We start from the raw sequence: 15,987 nt of genomic DNA, 5'->3' as shown, positions 1-15,987 counted from the left end.
ATGCTAGAGAAGAGACTTGAGGCTCATAGACTGACTTCTGTGCCGCTGAGGAACAAGCCTAATGACCCTGCCTCCAATCCGCTCTACCATGAAGGGGCTGGGTACAGTGGATGGACTAAGGCATAGTTTTGTGTGGTCATGTAAATCTATTTTTGTTCCGTGGAAGGACAAACAGTTGTAATAGGCATAGCCCTGTAGTCAAATAGCATTGATAATTTCTCTCGATCAATCCAGAATATGTTTGATGTCTGTTGTATACTGTGTTTCAGGCTTAATGCATAAATTAGATATCCAAAGAAACTAACAATCACAGATACAGATTCATGCATTGACATTTAATGCATTAATTTAAACAGGAGAGTTCTATGTTATATAACATTTGGCAGTAGTATAAAGATTTTGTATATTTGTGACCAACCAATAATCCTACAATGAAACCGCCAATAGAAAATCTCTGCTCTTCTCCAGATACATGAGGGTAGAGAGCTAAAGCATAGGGGGCAATTGCTCCTCAGGAATCGTATTAACAGTTTCAAAGAGTTCACTGTTACTTCTTATTCATTCTCGCTGTAATACGTACCAAGCCACGTAGTGTAAGAGAGCTAATAAATCCCAATAACCGCACGCTTCCAAACGACCAGTGTCAAACGGACACCTGTATATTCAACCAGTAACAGCCAGTTGCTTAAATCAAATTGGTCATTCGACAAGTTTCGCGTCTGAACTGAACTTTTATGTCTGTAAACAGGAATGTTAATCCATCTGCTGTTTCATCCAATCTTGCTACCAACCCTTATTTTTTGAAATTGTCACTTTCTTAAGACTCATCGTGGATGTCGAATGGGAAGAATATGATTGTAAGAGATTCTGTGAATGCGACACGTGTAACGATAAGTTCATACAACATACCGGTACCCTATCCGTGCAGAGCATGTCAAAAATACAAGCGCATACAGTGTATTATATGTCAACTGTATGTGCTACCGCCCACCTTCGTTTTAATGTTTGATGTCATACACAAGAAAATGCAATAAATTCACTACCGTCCTCTTTGGTCGATACTAGGTTTACATCTGTGATTAAGATCTTAATCCCAGGGTACACGTATCATGTACACGAGGAAGTATTTTCGACGCTATGTACTTCTACCGAAGGTTAACGCTCGAACCAGAATTTAATGGGCAATCTGCTGTTTCATTTCAGAGATACCATCGCCCGTGGTTTGGTCTCAGTATCATAAAACGATTTCCCATTGGAAAAGAAGAAAAATCATTGTTTTCTTTGTTGTTGTTTTTTTTTCTTTGTTTTTTTTAACCATGATTAATTTAACTTTCAGCGATACGCCCTTGTTTGATTGTAGCTTAATGCAATGTTCAAGAGTTGTGCAGTTTTGGGCTGGCGATCATTTATTTTGGTGGTAGATGACACCGGAATACCTGGAATGCATAACTTACCGACTTTCGGCAAGTTATTGGGGATCTGCGCTTTGCACGGTATATAACAAGCCGTCTTTAACGGCATCAGGCTACCTAAAGGTCCAAGGACGTACCGCCTTCAAACTGAAAACAAAGGTGAAATCACGTCATCTTGATACTGACATTTTCGTGGATTTTTGTGCAGGGTAATACTCTAAAACGAATGGAAGTGTTAAATTATCGATGGTTGAATAAACCCAAAATCTTTCTAGCCCGGTAATTCTGGTGTTTTATCACTGTTGTGAGTATTGCTCAGTGAAGTATACAGAAATCAACAGTCAAGGTCAACGTTCACATACAGATAGCACTGGCCTCTATTCTCAAAGATAAACAATGTTGATACATAGCCTGCTAACCTGCGAGTTATATCGTGTTATCTATCAGTAATTCACTAATGGGGTCTTGTCGAGGACACTAATGCGTGTACGCTGCTTTGTTTTGATTATTCCCTTCGTAAGATTACGCAATGACGGGTTTCCTAGCTTTCTCCCCCAAATGTAGTATTCAGTGAGGAATTGAACTGTATTTGCAAGATTTTTGAATTTGTGAACACGTGAGCGGAAATGTGTGGCCATGCAGCTAGACTGTGTTCAGAGTAACGTGTTTTTTTTTGTTAGAATGCACATGCATGCAACACGATTGTGCAGAGTGAAGCCTAAGGGGCATTTTATTGATAATCGTAAATGTCTTTCATGGTAAAGATCAGAGGTCACCTTCACAAAACTTCGTAAGTCTCGTAACCTTTTTCGTAAAACACATTTTCTGTGTAGGCCTAGGCTTTTGTTTAAAGCTGATCAGCGCTTCTTGCGTATGCAAAAGAAGTGAGTAGGGAGAAATGCTGAATACACAGGCAAATTAAAATTTATTCAAAAGTGATAAGGTCAATGGTCACACGTCAAGGAGCTAATCCATGTATACGCCTAATTAATTAAAAAAGAAAAGTTTAATGGGCTGGGCATTCTGATACTCAAAATCAGCTCAGAATAATTTTGTTTGTACTTTCATCCTTGTCATTGTATTTGATGTCATGTTTCGGTAGGTTAAAATGTTTGTTCCAAACCATGGATGCTGGATATGCTTGGCGGTGATGTTGTTGTTCCCATCGTCGACGTTATCTAACTCGAGCAGACCACACATCATACTAATCGCGGCAGACGACTTGGTGAGACAATTCAATGTACAGGTCCTAATGTCACACAGCAAGTCCATAAAGAAAAGTCATGAATACATAGTTTTATTTACACTAATTGATTTTGTATATTAAGGCAGGTTGCTGAATTTTAACTTATGTTTGGGTATATAACTGTTTTATTTATTTATTTATTTATTTGTTCCTTTATTTATTTATTTATTTCATTGGTGTTTTACGCCGTACTCAAGAATACTCACGACGACGGCCAGCATTATGATGGGTGGAACCGGGCAGAGCCCACTAATAACCCATGACGATCGGCAGGTTGTTGGCAGACCTTCAAGCGGAGAGGAAACCCACCATAAGCTGGTCTTGAACTCACTGAGACCACATTGGTGAGATGCTCCTGGGCTATTGCGCTGCGCTTGAGCTTGACATATTTTCAAAAAACAGATCCAGCCGCTGCGTAAAATACAGGGGTACCATTTTCACTTCATGCTTTACCATAATTTTGAAGAGAGCTGGCGTGATAATCAACTCGGCCACGGAGATACCAGGTAAACACATGTAGTTACCATCGGTGTTGTCAACCAAAGAATACATGATTCATTTGTTAGGCTTATATTTTATGTGTAATTATTTTATCAACATTGATTTGTGCTCGTAAAAAGTTACCACTAAGTTGAGTTGTTATTATTTAAATACAAGACCTTTGTGTGAGGTTAATGTAAATAAAACCTGGTCAGAAATATTTACAGGACACTCAAAATCATTTGGAATCCTTTTACGACTAGTTTTTAATTGACCTAACATGGGGAGGTTGGTCAGATACTTGAGAAAGTACATTGGTCCCTACTGCAGGGCTAGGATAAGGTTAATCACCAGTCACACCGCTACAACTTAAACAAGTGAAAGATGTCATACATGTACATGCTGTACGGTTGGGAGTCCACTCCAACTTAGGGAAGGGAAAGCTCTCAACAACTACTACGTGCAGCCGATTTGTACTCGTACTCGGAGTACACTTATAGCTGGCAGAGACCCAATACATACAGGTGAGATAGACAGACAATACATACAAGTGGGAAGACAACCAACACACACACAGGTAAGACAGACAACCAATACACACAGGTGAGACAGACAGCCAATACACACAGATGAGATAGACACCCAATACACACGAATGAGACAGACCCCCAATACACACAAGTGAGACAGACCCCCGATACACACAGCTGAGACAGGCACCCAAAACGCACAAGTGAACAGAAACAAAATGTAAAAAGGTGAGACAGATTCTCAAGACACACAGATCAGACAGACACTCAACACACACAGGTGAGAAAGAGAGCCAGTAGACACAGATGAGGCAGACACCCAATACACAGAGGTGAGACAGAACCCAATACGCACAGGTGAACAGAAACAAAATGTATATAGGTGAGAGACAGACCCCCGATACACACAGTTGAGATAGGCACCCAATACGCACAAATGAACAGAAACAAAATGTAAAAAGTGAGACATATTCTCAAGACACACAGATCAGACAGACACTCAACACACACAGGTGAGAAAGAGAGCCAGTAGACACAGATGAGGCAGATACCCAATACACAGAGGTGAGATAGATACCCAAAACGCACAAGTGAACAGAAACAAAATGTAAAAAGGTGAGAGACAGACCCCCGATACACACAGCTGAGGCAGGCACCCAATACGCACAAGTGAGCAGAAACAAAATGTAAAAAGGTGAGACACACAAATCAGACAGACACTCAACACATGGAGGTGAGAAAGAGAGCCAATAGACACAGATGAGGCAGACACTCTCACGCAGGTGAGACAAACGCCTACTGCGCACAGGTGAGACAGACACTCAATATACACACGCGAGAGAGATACCAAAAACACATATAAGACAGATACTTAATATACAAAGATGAGAGTAGACAGGTGAAATATACATTAAATACTCACAGGTGAAGCAGACACCTGATACTGGGACTAATATAACTGTTATATAACTGTCCCAGCTGATACTCACAGACAAGACTTGCGCCTAACACACACAGCTAAGACATATATGCACAACCAGTACACACAGGTGTCTTTGCTAAGTACTTTTTTTACACAACCACAGATTAGCATGGTACGATATCCTCAATGATGTCGTGCAGTTTAACCCTTGACGAAAACATAATGCCGCAGTATGTGAAGAAATTGGGATATTCCACTCATACGATTGGCACCCAACACCCAATACACACAGGTGAGAAAAACAAGCAATACACAGAGGTGAGACAAACGCCTAATACACATAAGTGAGATACACATTCAATAGACACAGAGAGACAGAGACCCAATACACACAGGCAGACAAACACCAAAAACACACAGGTGAGAGAGAGAGACCTGAAACACACAGGTGAGACAGACACTCTATACACACAGGTGAGACAGACACCCAATACTCACAAGTGAAACAGACACTCAATACACACAGGTGAGACAGACACCAAATACACACAGGCTAGGCAGTCAGCCAATACACACAGGAGGGAAATCAGGAATACAAACAGGTAAGACAGACACCTAATACACACAGGTGAGACAGACTCCCAACACACATGTGAGGCAGACACCCAATACACATAAGTGAGACAGACATTCAATAGACACAGAGAGACAGAAACCCAATACACACAAGTGAGACAGGCATCCAATACACACAGATTAGACAGACACGCAATACACACATGTGAGACAGACCAAATACACACAGGTGAGACAGACACCCAATGCACACAGATTAGACAGACACCTAATACATAGAGGTGAGAAAGACACCTAATACACATATGTGAGACAGACACCTGAAACACACGGGTGAGACGGACACCCAATACAAATGCCTGAGGCAGACACCCAATACACACAAGTTAGACAGATACCCAATACACACAGGTGAGAAAGACACCCAATACACACAGGTGAGACACACCCAATACACACAGATGAGACATCCAATACATACAGAAGAGACAGAGACCAAATACACACATGTGAGACAGACACCTAAAACATACAGGTGAGAAAGTGAGTCAGTGTTTCATCTTTTTTGATTTTTTTGTTTTGTTTTTTCCTCTTTTAATTCTCTATCTACAGGTTTACAGCATTCGGTTATACTGGGGCCTCAACCGTATGGATTGTCATTGGACGAGACAATTATGCCGCAGTATTTGAACAAGTTAGGATATTCATCTCATATTGTAGGAAAAGTAAGTTGTACAATAGGCTACTCTGGGTTTTGAGCGAAGGTGCACGGGATGGGGAACTAGGGGAAAGTAAGTTAATAAGCTGGACTAGGCTGGAATGTGTGAAGAAGTAAGATGTTTTATTATGGATTCGAACTTTAAAGGTGCATAAACTGTGGAAAAGTAAGTTATGCTATTATCGATTAGTATCGAAGGTGCACATACCTGAGAAATGGGGAAAAGGAAATGATCCTATTTTGGACTAGGATCAAAAGTGGACAAAGTGGGGAAACGGGAAAGTATATAATTTGCTATTATGATACAGTTTGTGTAAGTACTAGATAATTGGGGGGAAAGTGGGGGGGGGAGGGAGGAAAAACACATTAGGGTTGCTAAAGCGGATTTCTTTGACCATGAATAATTACTTTATTCGGTGATAGTTTTGTTTTCTCTCGGCAGTGGCATCTTGGATTCTTCCAGAAAGAATACACTCCCACATATCGAGGCTTCAAAAGCCACTTCGGATACTGGCTGGGAAAGGAGGACTACTTCGATCACGTGGCAGACGATGTACGTGGATCAAGATTTTATTTGTCTGTCCTAAGTAATACAATTTTTTTTCATTTATGACTCGGCCAGGTCGTCCTCACTATGGTAATGTTTGAAATGGGGAAGGGGGAGAATTCTGATGAACTCTTCTGAAAGATATTTGTGAACGATCGAGTGTCAAAGGGGAATGAAACAAAATGACTGATAACGACCGATATTTTATTTTGCCTGATAGCGTCTCTTTAGCCTGATTAAAACAAAAGAAATGAAAACTAAGCCTACCACACGATCACAGACCTTTTTATACCACAATGTTAAAAGTATAGTCGATCTTGATATCGTGGATTAAACGTGCAATGTCGTGTGAAGAAAGTTTAGTTGTATTATGTGTAATTGTCGAATTTTAAGCGCACCATGCCAGCTGACAATTGTTATCATTTCGGATGACAGAATTCAGTTAATGAACGACTATGCAGAACTACGATACAGTTTCCCCCTCACTTACACGTGACAAGTATAATGTGTTATTTTCCTGATTTTAGACGTATTCAGGTTTGGACTTCCGTCAGGATATGAACGTGGTGCGGAATGAGAACGGAAGCTACAGTACGGAACTCTTCTCGTCTGCTGCTGAGAACATCATCCGCTCTCACAATACCTCTGAGGTAATTACCAGTCTTTATCCTCTCTCATAATACCTCAGAGGTAGTCACCAGTAGTTATCTGCATCACAATTAACCTTCTCTTTTTTCATCCCTTGTCGAAATATCCGATCAATACCAAAATGTTCTCATTCGCACAAGCACTTGTCTCTCAATGCCACCAGGAACAGGATGTGTATAAAAGTAAATGCTCTTACCTACTTTTATAGGTATGATGTTACTTCCATCTATCCCAGTTTCCTACTGACCTTAAGTTCGAAATCTTCCTTAATCAGGACACAACCATCAGCGGCCGGGTAAACCTTATTTGTGTTCCGGTAATTTAATGTTGACAAACCTGACCGAATCTGACCGAACTCCTCCACCGATATAACTCTGACCGCCGTCATCTGAGTGAAAGATACTTGCGTACGGCGTTAAATCCCAAGTAAATACCGACTCATTCTCCCTACCTTCACTACAGTGCTAGAACCACATTATTTACTCCTTGATATAAATAATATAACACCTGATACTGTAAACAATGATTCTGGTCTCTCCTGTAATATATAGAAACCCTCTTCAACAAAGATACACAGCTTAGTGTGTTCTTTTATTTACTTTATTTATTTATTTATATTTATTTGATTGGTGTTTTACGCCGTACTCAAGAATATTTCACTTATACGACGCCGGCCAACATTATGATGGGAGGAAACCACGGCCATCCGTCTGTTACTACCAGACCTTCCCACGTACGGTATCGTGTTTAAATTTTGCGCTGTTCTCTTCCCAGCCTCTGTTTCTGTACTTGGCTTACCAAGCAGTCCATGCCGGAAATGGTGGCAAAGACAAGGCAGTGGAAGCTCCGGCCAAATATGTCAACAGGTTTCTGAATATCCAAAATGAAAAGAGACGAATCTTTGCCGGTAATACTGAAATATTAAAATCTGAGGGTAGTACTAATCAGTAATTTATTTGGAAATAGTAGTAGTTCGGTCTACTACTGAGGAAACTATTACTGGCGTAAACACCAATCAAATAAATAAATAAACTTTTGATATTATAGATAATTTATCCCCAAATTTCTAGGCATGACCTTATTATAATATAAAGAATGGTTTGTATCAAAAATTGCAGTGTACCTTTCAGTGTTAACCGGTGTGTTGCCCGGTATGTTGTACTTGGCTCTCTCTAACTAAATGTATAATTTAATACGAAATGTTCTAAATATTACCAGGCATGGTGTCAGCTCTCGACGACTCCGTGGGTAACGTCACTCGGGCGCTACGAGAATCTGGAATGATGGAAAACTCTGTTATAATTTTTACCACGGACAATGGAGGACCAGCCAATGGGTACGACGGGAATGCTGCCTGTAACTATCCCCTCAGGTAACACTGACGCGTGCATACTACAACTGTCTCAAGTTAAATCACCGTGCCTGTATCTTTTGTCTCGGGTAACCATGCCTCCTTTGATGTGTTGGATAAAACTGTCATATACAACCATCCTCTCACGTTGGGCAAGCAAGCCTGTATCTTTTGTCACGGGTAACCATGCCTCGTGTGACTGTCAGGCCGGGTAAAACTGCAACATGCAACCATCGATATGTGAGCTAACGGGTAACCAAACCTCTTATACTATCATCAGCCATGTAAAACGGCGATATACAACCGTTCCCTCACGTTGGGCCACCGAGCCTGTATCGGCACGTTCTCTTGAGTACCATGCCCCGTGTGACTGTCCTCTCAGTTAAAACTGTCATATGTAACTATGCTGTCATGTTAAGTCACCACACCTGTGTCAGTTCCAAGAAGATGCAGGTAGTCATACCTCGTGTGACTGTCATATCAGGATCTTCAGAAAATTATCTAGCCTAGAACACTAGCAATAAATAAATCCCCATATAGTACACTGGCAACCACGGTCCGCTTAAAAAAGATCCTCTTTTAGTACACTAGCAACCACGGTCCACTTTAACAGATCCTCTTGTAGTACACTAGCAACCACGGTCCGCTTTAACAGATCCTCTTGTAGTACACTAGCAACCACGGTCCGCTTAAACAGATTCTTTTGTAGTATTGAAAGTGACGAGAGTGTACAGTAGGTAACATGTTAGAAGGTGTTTGGAATGATGATTTTGGACATAAACTCCACGTGTATCTAGGCGTTGGAATAGTCATTTATGTACCAGCCGTCATCCAAATCAATATCTAGAATCGCAAGACCAATTTTCAAAACACCAAAGAACTAAGAAACCATACAAATATAGTAAGATATCACGAGGGATTCATGCAGATAAGGAGTCAATAGTTTTCAATGATCACGGAAAAACGCAAGAAATGTTCGAGGCGAGTAAATTGAATCAGTACCCAAATCATTGAGTAGTTTATAAGTTGTCGTTAATCAAAATGTGTGTATCTCAGCTGCGCTTTGAGTGCAACTGCTCCTATATCCAACGTGGCGCTTTTATTCAACATGCTGTGTGTGTTTTCTATTGTCAGAGGTTTAAAGAACACCATGTGGGAGGGAGGGGTCCGAGGAACTGGATTTGTGTACAGCCCTCTTCTGCAGAACACAGGCTATGTCTCCAGTCACATGATGCACGTGGCGGACTGGCTGCCCACGATCTACAGGGTGGCGGGCGGAGACCCCAGTGAAATGACGACAATAGACGGCTATGACATGTGGGACGTTCTCAACTCCCGTGGGGCTGACGTCAGGAAGGAGATTCTTCACAACATCGACCCCATCCAGAACTTCTCCTCGATTCGCGTTGGCGACTTTAAACTGGTCACGGGGGACATATCCAACGGGCGTAACGATGGCTGGTATGGATGCACGCCTCCTGGGGACGACACGCCCTCTGGTGGCGACATTGTTGAACCTCAAGCAATGGACAGCAACCCTGTCACATTCAGCTCAGAAGACATTCCTATCGTCCTAAAGTGCGGTCCAAAGCCTTCAAACCTTTCAACAAATTGCATGCCAAAGAAAGCTCCTTGTTTATTCAACATTCCCGTTGATCCCTGTGAATACCACAACATCGCGGATCAAAATCCAAACCTTGTTGAGATGCTTCTCCAGAAAATCGAAGACTATAGGAAAACGTCGGTTCCACCGCGAAACAAACCAACCGATCCTAATGCCAACCCCAAGTACTACGACGGGGCCTGGAGTTGCTGGATGGACAAACAGACCTTCTAACATTTAATAATTCTCATTACGTATTTCGCATTGTGTTGCTATTTTATTGAAGAACTGGAGTCCCTAGCTTGTTTTCTGGTATTATAGCAACTGTCCATGGACAACAAATAATCTCTGGAATGGGAAAAACGTATAATATTTGGAACTCATTTTAATTAGAAGGAATTGTCTCTTCCTAATGGCATATATACGGGAAACCGTATACGATAACCGAAACGATACCGTATCTGCGATAACGAATACGTTCTTCCGCGTCTTTCACAAGCCCTTTGCTCTATGTACCATGACCTATTTAGCCCAAACAACAGTAACATTTAACGTGATTGCCATATACCGTGACTGCCGCTTAACAGCTAACGGGAGTCAAATGGTTGTTTGCAGTTCATGTTGCTAATGAATAACGTATTAAATTGCAGAAAATTCACACAGTCTTCTCGTGGTATGTATAAGTACAGTCACTATTACCTCATTTTGCACACTGCCAATTATTTGTCATATAAGTGATCAATACACCGTTATAAATTGTTTGAATTTTGACAAAAAATTCAAGATACATTTTCATTTGAATACATACCAACGTAAATTATAATGGCAATATAACTGTGATTTAACGATTTTCAGCTAGAAGTCACCTATTTTATATTTAGCTAAAAGTGTCTGCTTGCAGATGGTGGTGGGCTTCGTTCCCACCATAATGCTGGCAGCGGTCGTATGGGTGAAATATTCTTGGGTACGGCGTAAAACATCAAATAAATAAATTGAGCTAAAATTAAATATTATGCAGCATTTGTCGCAATTTGGAATCCTTTTAACAGAATAGCACTGAAGTTGGCAATTTAACACAAAAAATGAATACATATATTATGTATGATAGTTACAATGCATAGTCTGTTCAGTGTGAAATAGACCTGGTGAAATTCGCAATAGACTTCACTGCGTGTAGTGTAGTATATCAGAGCAGTGACGGCAGTGTGCTGGCTGACAAACGGTCGAGCGTAACTTGTGAGATCCAGCCTCTTGTTAATCTACCTCATGCAGTTAGGGTATTATTCTAACTGTTCATTTAACTGGGTAAATAGTAGCAACTTAAAAAAAAACTCTATACAAACAGTACATCAGCAGAACTTGGTTTAAAAAATGAGATTTTGGATAGCTGTTCCGTAGATTACTGGTCCAGGATTCTTAAAAATGGTGTGTTACCATCACACTTGGTGATTAACATGAAAACAAATCAAAGGATCCCGGCCGCAGGGATTCTTAGTCCGCTAGCAGAATCCCGGCATTGTTGTTAGGTTGATTTATAGTCCACCAGCACGATCGCTGCAGACTTATATGTTAACAGAACCACCGAGCTGATATATCGACAAGATGTAATGCGTGTATTGCACGTATTTATTCAAACTGTGTTCTACCATGCGTGGAAAGTTTTGTGACTGTTCTTGTTTAGCATTTTCTTCATTCAATACACGATGGTTGCGCATCGCTGGCTCAGAGGGTTAAGCCGCATTGTGACAATCCGACACTTGACCGACAAGGTCGTGTGTTCGAATCCTGCTCTCTCCGTTTTGTTCTTGGTCTTGTATCAGGAGGTGTATCAGGCTGTATCATGTGTCAAATGGATGTACTACCGTCCACCTTCATTTTAATGTATCATGTCATGCACGAGAAAATGCAATCAACCCACTACCATCCTCTTTGGTCGGTACTAGGGTACATCTGTGATTAAGATCTGAATCCCAAAGCACACGTACCATGTACACGAGGAAGTATTTTCGATGACACGTTCGAGTACAGAAGGTTAGCGCTCGACCAAAATTTAATGGGCAATCTGCTGTTTCTTTCTGTAATACCATCGCCCGTGGTTTGGTATCAGTATTATAAAACGATTTACCACTGGAAAAGAAGAAAAATCATTTTTTTCTTTTTTTACCATGATTAATGTCACTTTCAGCAATACGCCCTTGTTTGATTGTAACTGAATGCAATATTCAAGAATTGTCCATTATTGTGAGGGCGATTATTTATTTTTGGGGTAGATGACACCGGAACTTACCGACTCTCAGCTAGTTGTTAACGAACTGTGCTTTGCACGGTATATTACAAGCCGTCTTTAACGGCATCAGACTACCTAAACGGTCCTGCAAGGGCCTACGACCTTCAAACAGAAAAATAAGTGAAATCACGTCATCTTAATGATGACATTTTCATGGATTTTTGTGCGGGGTAATCCTCTAAAACGAATGGAAGTGTTAAATTATCGATGGTTGAATAAACCCAAAATCTTATTTTCTAGCCAGGTAGTTCTTTTTATGGCTGTTGTGAATATTGATCAGTGAAGTATACAGAAAGTCAACAGTCAAGGTCAACGTTCACATACAGATAGCACTGGCCTCTATTCTCAAGGACAAACAATGTTTTTGTTATCACCATTGGATGATACACTCATAGCCTGCTAACCTGCGAGTTATATCGTGCTATCTATCAATAGTTCACTAATGTGGTCTTGTCTGGGACACTAGTGTGTGTACGTGGCTTTGTTTCGATTATACTCTTCGTAAGATTACGTAATGACGGGCTTCCTATCGTTCTCAGTTTTATTTACACTAATTGATTTTGTATATTAAGGCAGGTTGCTGAATTTAGACTTATGTTTGGGTATATAAATGATTTGTTTATTTATTTTTTTATTTATTTGATTGATGTTTTACGCCGTACTCAAGAATTCTTCGAAGGCGGCCTGCATTATGGTGGGCGGAAACCAGACAGAGCCCGGGGAAAACCCGTGACCATCCTCATGTTGTTGGCAGACTTTTCAACGAACAGGCGGAGAGTAAATCAGCATAAGCTGGACGTGAACTCACTGCAACCACAATGCGCTGCGTTGGGTTTCTTTTTCTTTGGTTTTTTTTGGGTGGGGGGGGGGGTGGGGGGGATAAATTTATTCACTAAAGTAGATGACATAATGATTACTGCATCGTTCACATTTTAAAATGAGAAAAGGACTATGTGCAAACCAGCAGTACATTATATTAACGGAATAACAAACTATTCGAACATAATCCTCAAATTATCGTTGTCATTAATATTGACAAATGGATTTAACTTAACATATTGACCGAAGAACAGATGCAGCCGGTGTGTAAAATACAGGGGTACCATTTTCACTTCATGCTTTACCATAACTTTGAAGAGAACTGGCGTGATAATCAACTCGGCCACGGAGACACCAGGTAGACACATGTAGTTATCATCGGTGTTGTCAACCAAAGAATACATGATTCATTTGTTAGGCTTACATTTTATGTGTAATTTTATTATTAGTATTCATTTATGCTTGCAAAAAGTTACCATTAGGCTTGAGTTGTTTTTTGTGGTCTTTGTGTGGGCTTAAAAAAAATAAAATCTGGTCAGAAATGTTTATAGAACACTCAAAATCATTTGGAATCCTTCTGCGACTAGTTTTTAATTGACCTAACATGGGGAGGTTGGTCAAATACTTGAGAAAGTGCATTGGTCTCTATTGCAAGGCTAGGATAGAGTTATTCGCCAGTCATCCCGCTACAACTTAAACAGGTGAAAGATGTCATACATGTACATGCTGTACGGTTGGGATGACGCGAGTTTTCATGGCCCGGGGATCTCCACTCCAAATTTCGACTCCCTAGCGATTGAAGCGATAGTTCTCAACAACTACTACCTGCAGCCGATTTGTACTCCTACTCGGAGTTCACTTATGATTAGCAGACATCCAATACACACAGGTGAGATAGACAGACAATACATACAAGTGGGAAGACAACCAACACACACAGGTAAGACAGAACCAATACACACAGGTGAGACAGACAGCCAATACACACATGAGAGACAGATACCCAATACACATAGGTGAGACACATACCCAATACGCACAGGTGACACTGAAACCCAATACACACAGGTGAGACCAACACCTAATACACAGAGGTGAGAAAGACAGCCAATACATACAGATGTGACAGATACCCTATCCATACGGATGAGACAGACACCCAATACACACAGGTGAGACCCATACCCAATACATACAGGTGTGACCGAAACCCAATACACACAGGTGAGACAGAGACCCAATACACACAGATGAGGCAGATACCCAATGTACACACGTGAAAAAGACACCCAACACACGCAAATGAGACAGATACCTAATATACACAGGTGAGAGTAGACAGGTGAGATATACACTAAATACGCACAGGTGAAGCAGACACCTGATACCTGTTATATAACTGTTGTATAGTCCAACTGATACACACCGACAAGACTTGTACCTAACATACATGCAGAACTAGTACACGTAGGTGTCTTTGCTAACTTTCTGATTTTTACACAACCAAAGGTCACACAATCAAGATACGATATCCACACTGATGCGGTACGGTTTAACACTTAACGAAACCATAATGCCGCAGTATTGTAGACATAGGGATATTCCACTCATATGACTGGAAATGTGGGTACGCAACATCAAAACAGATCACAGACAAAAATTTACAGACCACAGGGAACGGATTCAGTGCCTATATTAACGAACTGTTGTACGTGGGAGGGCTGTATATACCAATGATTCGATGCCATAAATCATGTCCACAAACCTCTATCAACATTTCCATTACGCCTGTAACTCTTTCACACGGATAATATAATCAGCAGATTAGCTTCTACTTTCAGTGTCACCTTGGCTTCTTCGAGAAGGAGTATATACGGAAGTGAAAGTCAGACGTCTCGCTATCTCTACCATGAATACTGTAAGACAATCATCACTCAAGGGAGGAAACTTATTGAAAACGGACGTCTTTGGTCCAGCGTTATAAGAATAAATATGTGTTGTTGTCTTTTAAATCAGAAATTAAGATGATGAACAGTATATTATTACTTACATTATTATTGGGGTTACTCATATATATAAATCTCTTGTGGTTAAGCAGAACAGGTTATATTGTATATATTTGTTAGTCATTTAAGTCACTGGAAGTAATCAGACGCCAGCAGATAAACGTGTAAGGCCAAATAAAGAAAAACAGAGGCTTAATACTGGGAATTACAATAATGTTCCTTGATCCCACAAATAGTAACAGGAATAAGGTCACAACCGACCCTTGAGGTCATCTCTCTCTTTCCATCTGTTTTTTGTTTTTTCTCTCTCGAAAAATGTCTATGTGAAACTCGGTCCTGATGTCTCTGTTATTATTACTTTATATTTACAGAAAATTGCTCTTTGTTGTTGATATACAAAATGTCCTCTAAAACTGCAGTCATGATCCCTGAATGTACTGGATCTGCTCTACAGTACACAGCACGATAAGTAGTGGACATTTTGGGCGTCTAATAATAGCAATTGGGACTAGTTCCCCACGTGGTAAAATATAGGCTACTCCGATCGGATCTTGTGTATCATGTATAGCTCTTCACGATACGTCAACAAAGCGACCCTCTATATACAATATAACGGCCAACCTAAAAACAACCTAAACAAACTTTGTTATAAGACTTACGACTTGGCCCCTTTTTGAACCATAGTCATCCCAATACAGTACAAACAGCTTTGACGCCATAGGTTTTCCACAAAATTCGTTTACTGCAGAAGTCTTTCATTTATAATAAATGATGAGACAAAAATTATTATGAATGTAACATTTATAGGAACTATACATCTAGCCGTGGCAAGGGACAGGTTA

At 40.6% G+C, this 15,987-nt stretch overlaps 1 protein-coding gene across 1 annotated transcript; it reads left to right on the top strand.

Annotated features, from left to right (window-relative positions):
* LOC135464260 (arylsulfatase I-like) lies at positions 1-10,767 on the top strand. The gene is made up of 7 exons (XM_064741747.1): positions 1-101; positions 5,779-5,860; positions 6,327-6,437; positions 6,959-7,081; positions 7,854-7,986; positions 8,298-8,451; positions 9,565-10,767. The coding sequence occupies exons 1-7, from the start codon at positions 1-3 to the stop codon at positions 10,265-10,267; spliced, it is 1,407 nt and encodes a 468-aa protein (XP_064597817.1). The 3' UTR covers positions 10,268-10,767.
* The last annotated feature ends 5,220 nt before the right edge of the window (positions 10,768-15,987 follow it).

Source organism: Liolophura sinensis, chromosome 1 (genome assembly GCF_032854445.1).
Source record: "Liolophura sinensis isolate JHLJ2023 chromosome 1, CUHK_Ljap_v2, whole genome shotgun sequence".
NCBI classification, from domain to species: Eukaryota; Metazoa; Mollusca; class Polyplacophora; order Chitonida; family Chitonidae; genus Liolophura; species Liolophura sinensis.
This window is presented reverse-complemented; position numbering and strand designations above follow the sequence as displayed.

What these genes read in the sequence shown, in the direction of transcription:
- LOC135464260 (XM_064741747.1), top strand. Translation starts at nt 1, where the DNA reads ATGCTAGAGAAGAGACTTGAGGCTCATAGACTGACTTCTGTGCCGCTG. An exon ending in TCGATCACGTGGCAGACGAT is followed by an intron (nt 6,438 to 6,958) that starts GTACGTGGATCA and finishes TCCTGATTTTAG; the next exon opens with ACGTATTCAGGTTTGGACTT. An exon ending in GCCTGTAACTATCCCCTCAG is followed by an intron (nt 8,452 to 9,564) that starts GTAACACTGACG and finishes TTCTATTGTCAG; the next exon opens with AGGTTTAAAGAACACCATGT.